The following is an 18,865-nucleotide window of genomic DNA, read 5'->3' as shown; positions in this document are numbered from 1 at the left end:
ACGGGCACAACACATGGGCACCATCACTCATAATCAGAGACCATACATAACTTCTTATCATTACACTCTAACGCCTTTTCAGTTTTCTCTTCTTATAACGTACCAGAACACAGATCCAAGATCCACTCCATTTTCACTCTTCATACACTCCACCATCAAGGTTCGTCTTCTCCGCACCGCCTAACCCTTGCCGGAGTGGCTACTTCCCGACGAAAGCCACCGCGCGTCACCCTTGCCTTAGCCCGTTCGCTTCTCCTCTCGGCGTCGCTATAAAGCGTCGGAGCTCGGGCCTGCCTCTACCGTTTCCGGCGTCGATGAGAACAATCCGCCTCCGTTCTCAGGTAAGCCCGATCCTCTCCTGGCCTTGCTCTCTATCCCCTGTTTTAATCCCTTTATCTTTATAGTCTAGTCTCTATCAGATTCGCTGCTTACCATTTTGTTTCATAATTGTTCGAATTTGGTGTTTTTGGATGGATGTGATTTTAGTTGGTACATGTTTTTATGATTCTGTGAGTTTTATTTGGAATCGGAGGAAGCCTATTTTGAATGTTGGTGACGTGACCAGTTTCCAATGGAAGGATGCTTTTGTAAAATTAATTAAGGATCTTTAAGAGTTATGATTCTCACTCCATAAAATATAATAGAGCACTAACCTTGATCCATGAGAGATCCTGTGAATATGCGTTCTTCAAATTTGTAATCTTGTGTGCTCTTCAACCACCGTTTCTCAATCTATCTCTTTGCCTTTCTTTCTCTTCTCACACATTCTTGATGGGTTACCGTGAAAAGAACCTTATGGCCAGAGACAGAACCCCAAAATCCTTTTATACCAACGTCCATCAAGTTGGTTTTATTTTATCTTTATCTTTATTTTATTTTATTATCACTTCCAATAATAATAACCAATAAGTCTTTATATTTTTTTATTAAATCACAGTTGGGTCCATCATAATATTTCAAATGAGTCACTAATAGAATTAATTCGTCAATTAATTCTAACATTCTCCCACTTGACTCATATAACATTATATGATTTAATACATAAACATAATGCGTAATAAAAGACCTTGCATAAATTGGTTCCATCATTATTCATAATTAAAGATACAGAAATAATAAGAGTTATGACGGTCACACATAATTTGATCGACATGATCCCTTCCATGTACTACTATATCATCCCTTTCTCCTTAACATAACCTTAAAAAATGAGAAGTCCATAATGGGTTCAAACATAATGTCATTTTACAAAGCAATAACATAACATAATTTGTTTTCTTCATCATAATTTGCATGCATAAACATAAAGAAGAAAACACAGATTTCAGAAATTTATACATTAGGGAGCTTAGAGTGTCACATAAACATTAAAAAACATTAACATTTAACATTTAACATTCACTAGTAGACATAAAGCCCATATTCTTTACACGACCAACATACAATTTGGGCGGTAACCCTTTTGTTAAAGGGTCAGCAATCATAAGATCTGTGCTAATATGTTCTATTGACAATTTACGTTTTTGAACTTCTTCCTTAACGGCAAAGTATTTCAACTCCATATGTTTAGCACCTTTAGAATACTTGTCGTTTTTAGAAAAGAAGACTGCTGCGAAATTATCACAATAAATTTTCAGCGGCTTGGAAATACTGTCGACTACTCCAAGTCCTGAAATAAAGTTCCTCAACCAATTAGCCTGAACTGTGGTCTCAAAGCATGCCACAAATTCAACTTTAATGGTGGATGCAACAATGACAGACTGCTTCGCACTTTTCCATGAAATCGCTCCTCCGACTAAAAGATACACATAACCAAATGTATACTTTCTTGTATCCACACAGCCGGCAAAGTCTAAATCTGTATAACCTATCACCTCAAGGTGATCAGATTTTCTATAAGTAAGCATGTGATTCTTTGTTCCTTGTAAGTATCTTAAAACTTTCTTTGCAGCTTTCCAATGCTCCAGACCTGGATTACTTTGGTATCTACCAAGCATACCAACTGCAAAGCTAATATTTGACCTCGTACAGGTTTGAGCATACATCAAAATCCCAACAACAGATGCATAAGGGATATTTTCCATCTGTTTTCGTTCCAAATCATTCTTTGAACATTGCATGAGACTAAACTTGTCTCCTTTATGTATTGGCAGGAGATGCTAAACATTTATCCATTCTGAATCTCTTTAAAACTTTATTAATATATGCATTCTGAGACAAACCTAACAGTCCTTGTGATCTGTCACAGAATATTTCTATTCCTATCACATAGTATGCCTCACCCATATCTTTCATTTCAAAGTTATTAGAGAGAAACCTTAGTCTCAATTAATAGACCAAGATCACTAGTCGCAAGCAAGATGTCATCAACATACAGAATCAGAAATATAAACTTACTCCCACTGACCTTCAGATATATACACCGATCAACGGTGTTTTCCTTAAATCCAAAGGACATAATAGTATCATTGAACTTAAGATACCATTGCCGAGACCTGGATTACTTTGGTATCTACCAAGCATACCAACTGCAAAGCTAATATTTGACCTCGTACAGGTTTGAGCATACATCAAAATCCCAACAACAGATGCATAAGGGATATTTTCCATCTGTTTTCGTTCCAAATCATTCTTTGAACATTGCATGAGACTAAACTTGTCTCCTTTATGTATTGGCAGGAGATGCTAAACATTTATCCATTCTGAATCTCTTTAAAACTTTATTAATATATGCATTCTGAGACAAACCTAACAGTCCTTGTGATCTGTCACAGAATATTTCTATTCCTATCACATAGTATGCCTCACCCATATCTTTCATTTCAAAGTTATTAGAGAGAAACCTTAGTCTCAATTAATAGACCAAGATCACTAGTCGCAAGCAAGATGTCATCAACATACAGAATCAGAAATATAAACTTACTCCCACTGACCTTCAGATATATACACCGATCAACGGTGTTTTCCTTAAATCCAAAGGACATAATAGTATCATTGAACTTAAGATACCATTGCCGAGAAGCTTGTTTAAGTCCATATATCGATCTCTTAAGTTTACACACCATGTGCTCCTTTCCTTCTTCAGCGAACCCCACCGGTTGGTCCATATAGACATCCTCTTCTAAATCCCCATTCAGAAAAGTAGTTTTAACATTCATTTGATGCAACTCAAGATCATAATGAGCTACTAATGCCATGATAATTCTAAAAGAATCTTTCTTAGAAACAGGCGAAAATGTTTCCTTATAGTCAATGCCATCATTTTGAGTAAAACCTTTGGCAACAAGACGGGCCTTGTAACGTTCAATATTGCCTTGAGAGTCACGCTTAGTCTTAAAGACCCATTTACACCCAACTCTCTTGCATCCTTCTGGCAATTCCACAAGGTCCCATACGTCATTATGTGTCATTGATTTAAGCTCATCTTTCATGGCATCTAACCACTTATTAGAATTATCACCATTAATGGCTTCTGAAAAAGAAATTGGATCATTATGAATGCTTAATTCATTTTCTGACTCTTGTAGATAAACCACATAGTCATTCGAAATAACAGACTTTCTATCTCTGTGAGATCTTCTTAATACTATTTCTTGTGGTTGTTCTACTATCGGTTCATTATTAACCTCGGGATCATTAATTTGTTGTTCTTCTTGATTGTTCTGAGTTTCTACAACATGTGGAACAACTACTCTTGATAAAGAAGTACTAGTTATAGGAACTTGTACTCTAACTTCCTTGATCTCCACATTTCGTGAAGCTTCACTCCCACTGGTTTCACCATTTTCAATGAACCGAGCATTTCCAGTTTCAACGATTCTTGTACTATGGGTAGGACAGTAAAACATATACCCTTTTGATTTTTCTGGATAATCAATGAAAAATCCACTAATTGTTCTTTCATCCAGTTTCTTTTCTTGCGGATTGTATATTCTTACTTCTGCCTAACAACCTCAAACATGCAAGTGTCTCAAACTAGGTTTCCTATTCGTCCATAACTCAAAAGGAGTCTTTTGAATAGCTTTACTAGGAACTTTGTTCAACAAATACATGACAGTTTTTAAAGCATACATCCATAATGATACAGGTAAACATGAATTACTTAACATACTCCTAACCATATCCATTAAGGTTCGATTACGCCTTTCTGATACACCATTTTGTTGTGGTGTGCCTGACATTGTGTATTGAGCACAAATACCACGTTTCTCAAGGAACTTAGCGAACGGACCAGGGTGTTGTCCACTTTCATCATATCTTCCATAATACTCACCACCTCTATCAGACCTTATGATTTTCACCTTTGTGTCTAATTACCTTTCTACTTCATTTATATAAACTTCCAAGGCATTTACTGACTGAGATTTCTCATGCAGTAGATAGACATCCATAACGCGAAAAATCATCAATAAAGGTGATGAAGTACTTTTCTTTATTGAAAGAATTTATATCAAACAGACCACATATATCGGTGTGTATGATTTCAAGAAGCTGAGTACTTCTCGTGGCTCCTTTCTTTGTGTGTTTAGTTTGTTTGCCTTTAATACAATCCACACACACATTCAGATCAGTAAAATCTAAATCCGGAAGGATTTCATTCTTTACTAATCTTTGCATTCTTTCTTTGGAAATATGTCCCAAAGGTTTATGCCACAAGTAAGCAGATCGTTCATCCATTAAACTACGTTTAGTGCCAACATTGTGATGCAAAGTCATAAGTTTATGGTTCGGGTTGTAAGAAATCCCTGCATCACATTAGAAACATGAGTCGTACATCCAGAATCAATCCACCACGTATTATGGGGAACTTCAGTTAAGTTTGATTCAAAACATACTTAAGCATTATGCTCACCTTTCTTTTCGAACCAAGCCTTACGCTTTATGCAGTCCTTCTGGAAATGTCCAGACTTCCCGCAGAAATGACCTTTGTCATTTTTCTTCTGGATTTTGGTTGAGGACTCGTCAATCTTCAGTGGTCCTTTACCCTTTCCATGTTTCTTAGCAACTTTCTTTCCAACAGCTCTTTGATTCTTCACATACTGAATAGAGTGGGTTCCTAAGTTCTTCAGTCGGGTCTCCTCCTGAACTAGCATACTGTGCAACTCATGCACATTTCATTTGTCTTTCATGGTGTTATAGTTCATCTGGAACATACCATACTCATACGGTAATGAGTTCAGAATGAACTGCACGAGAAAACCTTCATCCACTACCATTCCTAAAGACTTAAGTTTTGCATAGTACGCGAACCGTCAAACTTCATAGTGGTCAACGTACTCATCAGTGTCCCAACGAGAGACTTATCAGCAGTTTGGGAGCACTCTTCCACAAATTTCATAAATTCTTTTGCGTCATCAGTTTTGGGAAGAGCTGACTTTATATTGCTTGCTATGCTCATTCTCATAAACATTAAGCTAAGTCTGTTTGATCTTGCCCAAACTTTTTAATGGGCTTTCTCTTCATTGCTACTAGCATCCGTGATAGCAGCCGACTTTTCAACTAGAAGAGCTAGATCAAGATCCAACACACCTAAGTGAAATTGGACTTGCTCACTCAAGTCAGGGAAATTCAACCCATTAAAGACTAGAACAGATGAAGCATGCGAGTGTAAAGATACCGGAACAGAGACTGCAATTAACACATGCCTAACATCAATGCTTTGAGTCATAAAACTAAACGTAAAAAAAAACAGATTCAAATATAAACAATCATTCTATGTATACTAATGTTCTCCTTTGGGAGATCCACTAATACACAAACATAAACATAATGATGTTAATCACATTATAACATTATTGATAATTAAAATATGCATCAACTAGAATCACCTACTACCTTTGGGTATATAAATAAAACTAGTGACACATACAAAATTATCTACAATCATGTTCATTAATTATGAGAACAATTAATCAACCTTTGGGCGATCCTTAAATGTCTTATAATTAATGAATTTTAATTAACCCATAAATTTAATTATTCATAATTTAGCATCCATACTATGGGTAACTAAAATAAAAAACATTAATAATTTGAAATCATATAAACTTTAAAATTTTGGCCACTTTGGTGACTAACAAAATTTATCATACTTAATTTCAAATAAATAAATACACATTTAATTGCTATAAACTTTATATAGCATCTTCATTAATTTTAATTTAACAATAACAAACATAAATATTATTGCAAATTAAAATAAATTATTAATTATTTATATAAATAAAATAATTAATATTATTTATATAAATAAAATAATTAAAATAAATATTATTGCAACTTAACTGATGCACGATGCACACATTGGCAGTTCATTCCATTCACATTCACATTCACACATTACCCATTCACGTTCACATATTATTCCATTTATTATATTTGATTCCAAAAGAAAAAACAACTGATGCATTCACGTAAAAACCATATCATGTGACTCCACGCATGCACTATTCAAATCATGGAAAAAGATAAATCTCCTTTGACATACGCACGTAATGGAGAAGCTTGATCCAAAAACAGTGACAACGTTTTAACACGCTGCTTTATCCCATCAAAAAGAGAAACGATTATAATTTACATGAACGCAACAAAAAACAATTAAACCCTTAAATCTTTAATTAGGGTTTATAACATTAGGGGAAAACATCATAAGGGATCACATAATAGGAGAATCATAAATCCTACAATCTTGCTCTGATACCACATGTAAAATAATTAAGGATCTTTAAGAGTTATGATTCTCACTCCGTAAAACATAATAGAGCACTAACCTTGATCCATGAGAGATCCTGTGAATATGCGTTCTTCAAATTTGTAATCTTGTGTGCTCTTCAACCACCGTTTCCCAATCTATCTCTTTGCCTTTCTTTCTCTTCTCACACGTTCTTGATGGGTTACCGTGAAAATAACCTTATGGCCAGAGACAGAACCCCAAAATCCTTTTATACCAACGTCCATCAAGTTGGTTTTATTTTATCTTTATCTTTATTTTATTTTATTATCACTTCCCATAATAATAACCAATAAGTCTTTATATTTTTTTTATTAAATCACAGTTGTGTCCATCATAATATTTAAAATGAGTCACTAATAGAATTAATTCGTCAATTAATCCTAACATTCTTACTAATATAAATTACTATAAACTTTCTTTGCTTATTATCTTTGTCACGTATTCAATTAATTAAATTAATTTTAAATATTAAATTAATGAAATAAAACTCCAACAAACATATATCATTAAAACATTAATGAGATTACAACTGTAACTACCAATATATTTCTGAATGTTATTCATCATGAAATTTATTGTCAAATAAGAAAATTTTGTTTTTGCAGAGTCACTAGTACTAGAAACTATATTTTACACGAATTCTCAACGAAAAATAAAATTATGCTATGCATGTAAATATTGTGCACAATATACTAACCAGGAAATATTTTGAAAAAAGTGTGCTGCATGGGAAAAAAATCAACAATGGAAACAAAGTCCATAGAATATTGTTGCTCCCATAAACAAATGCATAACCCATTACTACCAACAAAGGAAGTACAAAATCGATGACATAACATATTATATTATATTTCAAATACATAATTGATTAGGCTCTGATGAATAACTTTAACTCGTTTTACTTGTACTTTTGTGTGTTTTACGTCTGTACACATACTTTTAGGTTTTTGAAGTATAACGTCTTTTATATTTAAATATTTTTCGTTTATTAATTGATTCTCCTTATATTTTTATAAATAAAATTAAATATTCCATCATTTTATATAAGTATTTACTGATTTATTAATTAAATTTAAAACTTTTAAAAATAATTCATCAATAATGGAAGGTCAATGTCAATGACCTAATTTAAAAACCACCTCACCTCGCACGCGACACCACCATGCGTTCCACGCCGCTGTAGTGGCGTCACCTAACTCCTCCGCCACCACTATGTCACGTGCCGTCACAGTAATGCAGCCTCAGCATCACGTGCCTCAACCAGTAACCATGGCTTTCACCTAATATGCTCCCAACCCACCCCTCATTCTCTTCTAAAAGCGACACAAACACACAAAACAAACAAATTAAAAAAAAAACAACCTAAGACCGTAGTCATCGTAGTACTTTTCGTTACGGCGGGTCCATAGCAAGAAAGGCACGGTTCTCAAACGGGGTGGGCCCCATCTGACAGCTGGCTTCTCCACGTGTCATTTCCTTTTTCCCATTTTCTTTTTCACCACGCACTGTGAAAATAAAAAAACGAAACGAAACAAAACAAAAACATTCGCACACACACAACTACGAGAGTTGAAAATCAACAATATATTAAAGAGAGAACAAAGCTGAAAGCATATTCTTCCAAATTATTCATTCACTCCAAGAACACCGTTTGTGTTTGCCTTTTTGGTTTGGTTTGGTCTTCCAGGGAAAACCAACCAACGCTACTGTTCAATCCTCGAACTGTGTTCCTCGCGTTTTGGTTTTCTCAAGGTTTTGTTGCGGCTGAAGTAGTGTTCGTCGATCGATCTTCAAACATGCCTTCCAGTCACTTGCTTCTCGAGGAACCCATTAGGATGGTCTCCATCCTTGAGCCATCCAAGCCTGTTAGTTTTTCTCCGCCGTTTTCTTTTCAATCAATGGATCTATTTTATGAATATTATAAAAAGGTTGTTTTTTTGGCAGAGTTTTTTCCCCGCAATGACAAAGATTGTTGGTACTCTGGGTCCTAAATCTAGATCCGTTGAAACTATTTCTAATTGTCTCAAAGCTGGCATGTCTGGTATGTTATTTCACACCTTTTCCCTTTTTATTTATTTTTTCTCAGATTGTGGAGGTATGGGGTTTTGTGGGTGGGTTTTTGTTGTTGTTGTTGTTGATGGTCTGATATTTATTGTTGTTGGGTGCAGTGGCTCGATTTGACTTTTCGTGGCATGACCCTGAGTATCATCAGGAGACTTTGGAAAATTTGAAGGTTGCTATCAAGAGTACCAAGAAGCTCTGTGCTGTGAGTTTTCTTCCCTCTCCGTGGTTTCGTGTATTGTAGTGGCTTTGTTACCTTGGTGATGTGACAAATCAATTTTTCCTTTTTTTCCCTTTTGAAAGTTGGTTGCTTTGGTTAAAAGAATAGAAACTGAAACCTACTTTTTTTTTTTGTATATGTTTACTGTCTGATTTGTCAAGGTGCAGTGGAGCTTTTTAGTAACTGCTTAAGGAATCTTTGGTTTCTGTGTTCTTGTATTTTTTTTCGTTCCATTTCTGTTGGGAATTATGTTTGCTGAGAGTTTGTTATTTGATTTTTCAGGTTATGCTGGACACAGTGGGTGCAGAGATGCAAGTTGTTAACAAAAGTGAGAAAGCTATCTCTCTCGAGGCAAATGGTCAGGTTGTTCTAACTCCTGATGCCGGACAAGAAGCTTCTTCTGAAATACTGCCAATCAATTTTGATGGGCTGGCTAAGGTACGTTGATATTTTGTTTGTTGTCGTTATATGATGCGACTTTTTTTCACGTGCACTGTTTCCCCGGAATTAACTCAAATGGTTTCTTCTAATTAACTTTTTACACTTTTACTGCATATGCAGTTCATGCTTTGAGTCAGTTTCTTCTTTCCTTCTAAGCTGACTTGCTTGAATTAGCTATAAATTTTATCTGTGTACTTTGACTCTTGCCTAAATCTTAGTAATAGTTTACTCTGATTTTTCTTTATTCCTACCTGTAAATTTTCTTTTTGTGACTGCTTGAATTATGATTTGTGTCTTGCTTAATTTTGTAAAAATCTTGTTGGACGAATGCTTGTTTGTTTCAGACCTGTGTTTTGTGTTGACGTTGAACCTTATTGTTGATCTTCATTCTCATTGTTTATAGGCTGTGAAGAAGGGAGACACCATTTTTATTGGTCAATACTTGTTCACAGGAAGTGAAACTACTTCTGTATGGCTGGAGGTAAACTATTATTGAACCCAGATGTAAAATTTATTCCAATATGTCACTTGTTATTGTTACTTCATTGTTCTCCAGTATCTATTTAAATGATTCACATTGGTCCTTTTCATTTGGGTTTTGAGTTTTGTGTTGTATATTGTAAAATGAGATTTCTTGTAATTGCAATTTACTGAATTGATATGTTCTTAATCTAAGTGTGACCTTAGGCATAAAAAAAATATTCAACCTTCTATATGTATGATGGCTTCTCAGGTATCCGAGGTCAAAGGGCAAGATGTTGTTTGCATTATAAAGAATACGGCTACCTTGGCTGGGTCACTGTTCACTTTGCATGCCTCTCAAATTCATATTGATTTGCCTACTCTCACTGAGAAAGACAAGGAGGTAAGTTATGATTTTTAATAGCATGTTTGAATAACTTACCTTTCATTGTGCATGCAGTGTTTGTCTTTGCCTAGGAAATGGGTTTCCTTAGTTTTGCTCTATGAAGCACGGACAAAGACACACACACACATATATATATATATTGAACATTATTATGAATTATTTAAACTGATAATCAATATTATATTCAGAATCATCTATAAAAAGGTTAGTCAAATATACCAATCCGAACACATTATTTCCTAATACAAAAACAGATCCAGTCCATTCATCTTAAATTCAAAATTTGAAAAGAGGGTCTAATTCGTATAAGACATTTCACCCCTTGTTGATCACCATCATTGAAAAAGACACCCTCTAAGTTAGATTCATCCAAAGACAAATTTAAATACAAAATGTTAATATGAACTAGACTGTTTGTTTTTTAAAGAAGAAAGAGAAACTTACACCATAAGTTCTTTCGTTATAACTTCTTAAAGAGGTTACTGTATTTGCCCTCATTAATGTTGTATTGAACCATGTTTTCCCTCACAAAAATGTTTTTTAAATTTGATGTGTCGAATGGGTGTTGTGTGGTTGTCAGTCTTAGACACATGTCGGACATATAGACAAGACATTGTTTTGGTTTTATTTTTGTTTATTCAGTTTGTTTTGTTTTCAGGTTATAAGCACCTGGGGAGTTAAAAACAAAATTGATTTTCTGTCATTGTCATATACTCGACACGCTGAAGATGTTCGCCAGGTAATTTGAGTTCAAAATTTTTACTTTGATCTGTCACCTCAAAGTCAAATTCTCTTTCGGTATTTAAATTTAATCTTTTATTTTTAGACTTTGTGTTAACGAACTTTTATATGTCTGTAATGCAGGCACGTGAATTCCTTTCAAAGTTAGGTGATATCAGTCAGACTCAAATTTTTGCAAAGATTGAAAATGTTGAGGTGAGTTTGCATATATCTTGGCAATGTACTGTGACAATTTCAGTTTTTTTTTTTCATAAACTTATATTATTACTGGCTATGCCAATTCTTTTATATATGAACATCTGCATCTGTCTTGTTTCTTAGGGATTGACCCATTTTGATGAGATTCTACAAGAAGCTGATGGAATTATCCTTTCCCGTGGAAATTTGGGTATTGATCTTCCACCAGAGAAGGTAAATTTCCTTTCAAAAATTTGTTTTGTAGTTTTTTGTTGCCGTGCAGGATCCTACCAAAATAAGATTAGTTTTGGTAGGACTAATTCTGTGTTAGACATATAGTGGTTGTACAATACTACTGTAGTCTCTATGAAAGAGAACCCTTATTATTTCTGTTGTATATGTGCTTATTGAGCACCTTGTATAGCTTGCACGAGATTATTCTCAGAGTTTATGTGAATGTACTCCCTCTCATTTTTATAGAGTGAGAAATACAATTTCACTTTTTCAGTCTTTACTACTTGGTTCCAATACTTGGTATTTGCAAAATTATTCTGGAATCTAGATTTCAATTTTGGAACTTTAAACTTTAATATGAGTATGCTGTGAGGAAAATGTAATATGTTTTAGCTGAATCAGCTTAATGAATTGCTGCCTATGTTAAGACAGTTATATCTTTGTTACTATCCTCATTAAGGGGATGCTGAATAGTTCTAAGACTGACTTTTGCACAGATATCTGTATTAATTATTTTCCATTTTCTTTTGTAGGTGTTTTTATTTCAAAAATCTGCCCTTTATAAGTGTAATATGGCTGGGAAGCCTGCTGTGCTTACGCGTGTTGTGGATAGCATGACCGACAACTTGAGACCAACCCGTGCTGAAGCCACTGATGTTGCCAATGCTGTTTTAGATGGTAAGTTTTCATATAATGCCACTTGTTAGGTCGGTAACCAGTAGTACCAAGCTGTTTAGATACATGATAGTTATTCATTATTCATCAAAGACATTCGGGATATTTCTCTTTTCTTATATATTTAGTTGGTTTTCAAATTATAGAGATGTCATTTTTCTACGGTAGTTCTAATCTAGGTCTTGAAGCTGTCTGGTAATATTGGGTTGCTTCTTAATTGATAAGATCTTCTGCAAGTATTTGACAAGGTCCCATCCCCATCCCCTTTTTGAATGATTGTTTCTTTAATGAGTGCTTGTCGACCGTGTTTCAGAACTACTTGACGTGTTGTTTCTTTTATCAGTGTTTGTCCACTGTGTTTAAGTTAGAACTACTTGATGTGTTTGTCCATTAAACTGTTAACAAATTTACAGGAAGTGATGCTATACTTCTGGGTGCTGAGACTTTACGTGGATTGTACCCTGTTGAGACTATTTCTACTGTCGGCAGAATTTGTTCCGAGGTAAGTTCATTTCATATCTCATTGATTTTGTTCAATTCATTACATTTATTTGAACTATTGATGTGATGGCCAAAGTACTTTCTCCATTTGTTGGACCTCTGTTACTTTGGTGAATCCTAATTTGGGTTGATAGCTTTCTTGTAAACTGATAGTGATCGACTCCTACAACTGTCTAAGGTGTTTTTGGGGGAAGGTTTAGGAAAATTGGGGATCTGAGTCCATTCAAATTTTAAGGTGCTTTTGTATCAAATCTTGAATTAAAGCAAGAAAAGTATGTTATTCTGTCTGTTAAAGATTCTCAAATATCAACAGTTTGTGATGGAGAGTATCAAATATCAATAGTTAGATAGAACAATAAGTTAGAGGGAGGAAAGACAGGAATACAGCTTAAATAGGAGAGGTAGATGAGAGTGACATTCTGTTTTATATTGTTGTTGACAACTGAGCATGAGCTTTGTTGTTAAGGGAAACTGTTGACATTGTAGTTGTACTGTCCATCTTATATTAAGAAACTAAATCATTTTTTTTTCCTGTTTTCTATTCTGGGTCCCTACTTATTTTATTTTTTTTCTTTTCTATCTTCTGGTGTTTAAACTCAGTGTGCATTTATTCTGCAAATCCATTGTTGGGAATTCCTTATATGAAATGCCATACGAAATGCTCTCCTATTTGAAATGTCTTAATTTTGGCTGAATTGTACCTCCTATTTCATGTCCTTGTAGGCTGAGAAAGTTTTCAATCAAGACCTTTATTTTAAGAAGACTGTCAAGTATGTTGGAGAACCCATGTCCCACCTGGAATCTATTGCATCCTCTGCGGTAGTTACATTTGCTTTTGTCTCATTTCTTTAATAGTATGCTTGTTCATTTACTTTTTTACATGGTTGTTGATTTGATTTCATTTTTTGAAAGTAGATTCTCACAGGCTAATCTTTACTTGTTAGGTACGAGCTGCAATTAAAGTGAAGGCATCTGTTATTATTTGTTTTACTTCATCTGGAAGGGCTGCGAGGTACTTTCTCAATTTCTTTGAGTACTAGATATTGATGTCTTCATATTTAGTATTTTGGAAATAGAAAACCAGTTGCTCTAAATTGGATTAGACTTGGTTAACAAACACTATCTGTTAGGAACCAAGAATTGAAAAGAGAAAGAAAAGAAAACTTTATATTGAATAGAATGAAAAGAACAATAATTAGGAGAGCACTCAAATGCTCAGTCTGCAAAATTCACTTCCTCCCCCCTCTAACTCATGAATATTCCAACTATCTTAACTTATTTCTCTTCTCGGTGTATCCTAACACTATCCTTTAATAATGTCTGTATCTTTTTTCTTTCTGTCTTTCATTTTCATTTAACCTTTATCCATAAAACTGTCTATCTAAAAATGTTATATATGTCTGCCAGATTGATCGCTAAATATAGGCCGACGATGCCAGTTCTATCAGTCGTGATACCTCGACTAAAGACGAATCAGCTACGGTGGAGCTTTAGTGGAGCTTTTGAGGTTGAATTTTGATTTTTCTGCTTGTTTCTATTAATATCTGACTGTTATTGGGTTGAATGTATACGTATGAGTAACTGGGGTGCCAACAATTGCTAATTAAGTTGTGCTCTGTTTTTTTTTTCTTCTATTTCCAAAGAACAACCTATTCTGTTGTTTTTATTGTCATTTCCGAGTTCAACTGCCAACTTTGTTCTTGGAGGTTTATGTCTAAGGAAACTGAATATTTTTCAAATAACATTTATCATAATATAGTTTAAATTATTGAGTATTCTCAGCATATCATAATTGATTTATTCTGTGTAAAGTAAATACATGCAAGCATTTATTGTATTGGTAATTGGAAGTTATTACTTTACACTTGGATATAGGCACCCCTATTCCCATTTACTAGAAAATTTTATTCACCAAAACGCATTGTGTTTACATTTTCTTACTTTGTTTACCATACTTATTCAATTTTGTGACACAGGCAAGACAATCACTTATTGTGAGGGGTCTCTTTCCTATGCTAGCAGATCCTCGACATCCAGTAAGTTTTTGTTGTGGGATTTCTCGTCATTTATATTGTTTATTGAGTTCATAAGCATTGTTCTGTCGAGATTGTTCTTTTGGGGTAGACATTAGATGCTGAATCAATATCATGGTAACTCTACTTAGTCCAAGGTTTGATTGTTTTCTACAATAATCTTCACACAACATGGGACTTTGTATTCATGATATGCTTAGTGCTATAGTTGCACTGACATGTATAAACATGTACAATAATGTTATGCATCTTACTTAACATGCACCCCATTAATCACATACTCTATGCTTTCAGGCTGAGTCAACAAGTGCAACAAATGAGTCTATACTTAAGGTTGCCCTTGATCATGGAAAAGCATTGGGAGTAATAAAGTCACACGACAGGGTAGTTGTTTGCCAGAAACTTGGTGATGCATCTGTGGTTAAGATTATTGAGCTTGAAGATTAAGGAGCATTTAACCAACAACAGATTTAGTGTTATTTATTTGTATTACATCTTTCCCTAGTTTTTCAAAGATGCAGGTCATTCTGCCACAAGTAGAGGTTGTTAGCTCTACTTGGTTTTGATGAAACGAATTTTGGATGCAAATTATTGCTGGCTGTAAAACATAAAATCAAGGGAATGTGCCCTTGATGCCAATTTTTGGGTTTAGTATTATTCATACTAGAACACAGCTCGAAAATGTGATTATTGAATCGGATTACCAAACAAATGAGATGCTAATAGCATGTTATTTCAGACAACAATTGTTTATGGCCATATTTTTATTGTCTTGTCTTTATGATCATATGAGCAAGAGTATATAATGAACAGAGTGTGTATTAAACTGATTTTCACGACTGAAAGTGCCTAAACTGCCATGATTCATTAAGGTTTGGTAAGTATCGTTTTAACTATTTGGAGGAGAGTTTAGTGAATTAGTATAACGGTAGTTGATTTGATCTTAGTTTTCTTGTAAACAGCATTTATACAAACTAATTATTCATGGCAACGTTTTTTATGGAATGAACTGAAATATGATACCAAATGGACTCCGCTAAAATCATTAGGCTTACTTTGAGGAATTCAATATCTATAATGCTGTATAGCAGTAAACAACCTAAATTAGTGATATGTCGGGTTATGTAATTGTATAATGACAAGCTAAATTGATCAAGTTATAATTGAAAAGTTTGATTTTTAGTGTGATAATTCCTAGAGAAAAAATTGTTGCAAGGGAAATCAATTATTTTATAGTGAAGGTTAAGTGAATTGAACGTTCTATGGTGGAGGTTAAGTCAATTGAATCACAAAAAAATCTTGTTTGGGTTGTTATGCTCTTTTATATATATATATATAAAAGTTGTATTCTAACTATTATAGATATTGAGTTAGTGGTAAACGTTGGATTAAACAATGAATATAAGAGTGAAAATCATAAATTTGATTTTGAATTATGTATTTAGGAGAGGATTGTTGTGGAGACGTAAATAAGGGGGTTTCTATAGTGCCGCAAAGTAAAAACAAAAGGAGCAAAAGTGGCACAGCAACATAACATTCACACAGTGTGTTGTTTATTGTATAATTGTATTTAATTAAATGTAAAGCGCCTGTGGCCTAATGGATAAGGCGCTTGACTTCTAATCAAGCGATTGTGGGTTCGAGTCCCACCGGGCGTGATTTATTTTTATTTTTTTGTTTTTATTTTTTTCTTCTAAAACAAAAATGTTCCATACCAAATTACCAAAACATGTGTAAAAATACACAAAATGGTATTTAGATTTTCGTTAATAAGAACTAACTTCACAAGTACCCCTACAAAATCATAACAACTAGTTTCCTCCAAGATCTAAGTAGAAGAATGTTGTTGTTGTTGTTGATGATGCAGTTGTTGGTGTTGAAAACTCATGAGCTCAAGCTCCTTCTGTCGAATGAGCAAAATCATTCTCTCATTCTGAAGCCTCCTTCGTTCATTTTCAAGTTTGGCTCTCTCCATTTCCCTCTCCTTCTTGCTGCTAAACCTTGCCCATTTCAACCTTTGTTTCTCCAACTCATATGATTGACTCTGATAGCTCAATTGCTGTTCCTCCAACTGCAGAATCCTGTTCCTCATCCATTGCTTCTTCTCCCAACCACTCCTACCTCCATCTTGGAACACACCACTCACCTCAGCACTCAGCTGCATCATCACTTCTGACACACCAACTCCCCTCACTTTCCTTGCCCTCTTCCTCATTGACCTTCCATCATTTTCATCCTCCATATCTTCATGTCCATGCCCCACATCACCCCTTGAACCACCTTCTCCTGAATCATCTTCCTCCTCATCCGAATCATCCTCAGACTCATCATCATCCGAATCCGAATCCTCATCATTCTCTTCCCCATTTCCCACTTTCAACATCCTCAAACCCCCCAAATTCCCCACCTCTGATGAATGAAAACAACGTTGTTGTTGCTGTTGCTGAGGTGGTTGTTGTTGTTGCTGCTGCTGCTGCGGCTGAGGTTGCTGTTGATGTACTTGAGCCTGAGACTGAGACAACTCACCCCCGGTCTCTCCTTGCTGTGGAGCATTGTTGTTCCCATGGCCACAACTATTATGGTAAGCACACATTTCCCTGAAGAACAAATGTTTGGAATTGAGCAACTTCTTAACCTCCTCTTTCATCTTTGGTGACAACTCCATCGTCTCCAACAAACTCTGATTCTCCACAACCCTGCAAGCAGTTCCCTTCCCCAGAATATCATTCACCCTCTTATACCTCTTGTTCAAGTCATTGAACTTGTCCTCACACTGTTGAGGAGAAACATAAAACCCTTTCTCCATCATAGCCCTTGACACCGACTTCCACTTCCCTTTCTTCTGCAACATTCCCGAGGATTTCTTCTTATCGGTCCCTTCCGAGCCACCCTCATCACCAATGCAATAAACCGCCATTATCAAAAGCCTCACCATGGTGGCAGTCCACTTCATTCTCTGCCACAGCGACACCTTCTTCTTGGGGTCCGAGGTGTCATCATCATCGTCACTGACGGCAGCACTTTGTTGCTGCTGCTGCTTGGTCTTGACCGAAGAATATTGAGGGTACCCTTGCTTCATCGATTGATTATGGTGCTGATGATGTGGATCAGTGTCGTGGAGTGAGGCATAGGGAACAGCCATCTGGGGGTGGTTTTGCAAATGGTGAGGGTTTTGCTGTTGCTGCGGTGGCAAAGCGTTCTCCACTCCCACCAACCCAGAAAACATTCCCGCGCCTAGCCCATTGGGTTCCATCAACAAGAAACCCCAACTCTTGAAAACTCAACAAAACAAGCAAAAGCTACAAACTTTGGAATAAATGCGCTTACCCTTAATCGAATAGTTGAAGAAAAAGGTGGAAGAAGATGAAGTGAGAGAGAAAAGGAAGGAAGGACAGAAAGTGAAACAGCAGTTTAGTATGGGATTACATAGGAGTTGATGATAGATTGTGTTGTCGGGGAAAGAGAAGAGTAAAGATAATATAAGAGAGAGTGTAGTAATACGTTGGTTTTTGAAGCAACTGGTTTTGTTGATGAAACAGAGAAAAAAAGAAAAACTGCCCATGGTTTTGGGGTTGGGTTGGATTGGAGTGAGGGTTTAACCAACCCACAGGTTTTGTTCTAAAATTGGGGACTCACGCCATGCCACGCCACGCCGACATATGTTGTATGTGCCGTTTCAAAGCGCCAACAATGATATCATACCATAAAACTAAAACCATAAAATCTTACTATGTGCGCGCGCTGTCTTTCTCTTTTAACTTTTATTTTATTTTATTTTATTTTATACAATAAATTTTTTCTTATCTTAACTTAACTCATGCATATGAAAGAGGAGGATTTGGTTGTGTAAAAAGGGCCAAGTAGAGTGAGGGATTTGATTTTAATAGAGTAATTAGATAGTTATGAGCTTTTTATTATGCGTTTAGAAGAATAACAAAATAATATTAGTAACTAATTGGGTTTAATTTAATATGATTTATCTAGTCTAAATAAATTGCATTAAAGTTTGATTGAATTATATTAATCTTTGGATAAAATCGTTTTTAAAAATTATCACGTCTTAAAATAAAATGCATAAAAATGATAGAGTTAGAATAATCTTCGGGTTAAATAATCTTAAAAAATTGGCACTTCCTAAAATAAAATACATAAAAATAATAGATGACATTAAATTTTATTAA

The 18,865-nt window shown here is 35.1% G+C and overlaps 2 protein-coding genes and 1 non-coding gene across 3 annotated transcripts; 2 read left to right on the top strand and 1 right to left on the bottom strand.

Moving 5' to 3' along the window:
* The first annotated feature begins 8,294 nt into the window (after window positions 1-8,294).
* Window positions 8,295-15,443, top strand: LOC114191953 (pyruvate kinase 1, cytosolic). The gene is made up of 16 exons (XM_028081428.1): window positions 8,295-8,598; window positions 8,678-8,774; window positions 8,902-8,999; window positions 9,297-9,452; window positions 9,859-9,936; window positions 10,189-10,320; window positions 10,982-11,062; window positions 11,188-11,259; window positions 11,386-11,475; window positions 12,009-12,153; window positions 12,564-12,652; window positions 13,375-13,470; window positions 13,596-13,663; window positions 14,059-14,158; window positions 14,628-14,687; window positions 14,979-15,443. Exons 1-16 carry the CDS (start codon window positions 8,530-8,532, stop codon window positions 15,129-15,131), a joined length of 1,584 nt encoding a protein of 527 aa, XP_027937229.1. The 5' UTR covers window positions 8,295-8,529; the 3' UTR covers window positions 15,132-15,443.
* Window positions 15,444-16,269: 826 nt separating this feature from the next.
* Window positions 16,270-16,342, top strand: TRNAR-UCU. Its single transcript has one exon. It is a non-coding gene; the product is annotated as a tRNA-Arg (tRNA).
* A 61-nt stretch (window positions 16,343-16,403) lies between these two features.
* LOC114189715 (putative mediator of RNA polymerase II transcription subunit 26) lies at window positions 16,404-18,234 on the bottom strand. The gene has a single exon (XM_028078373.1). The coding sequence runs from the start codon at window positions 17,935-17,937 to the stop codon at window positions 16,513-16,515; it is 1,425 nt and encodes a 474-aa protein (XP_027934174.1). The 5' UTR covers window positions 17,938-18,234; the 3' UTR covers window positions 16,404-16,512.
* Window positions 18,235-18,865: the final 631 nt, after the last annotated feature.

Source organism: Vigna unguiculata, chromosome 7 (genome assembly GCF_004118075.2).
Source record: "Vigna unguiculata cultivar IT97K-499-35 chromosome 7, ASM411807v1, whole genome shotgun sequence".
Lineage (NCBI taxonomy): Eukaryota > Viridiplantae > Streptophyta > Magnoliopsida > Fabales > Fabaceae > Vigna > Vigna unguiculata.
This window is presented reverse-complemented; position numbering and strand designations above follow the sequence as displayed.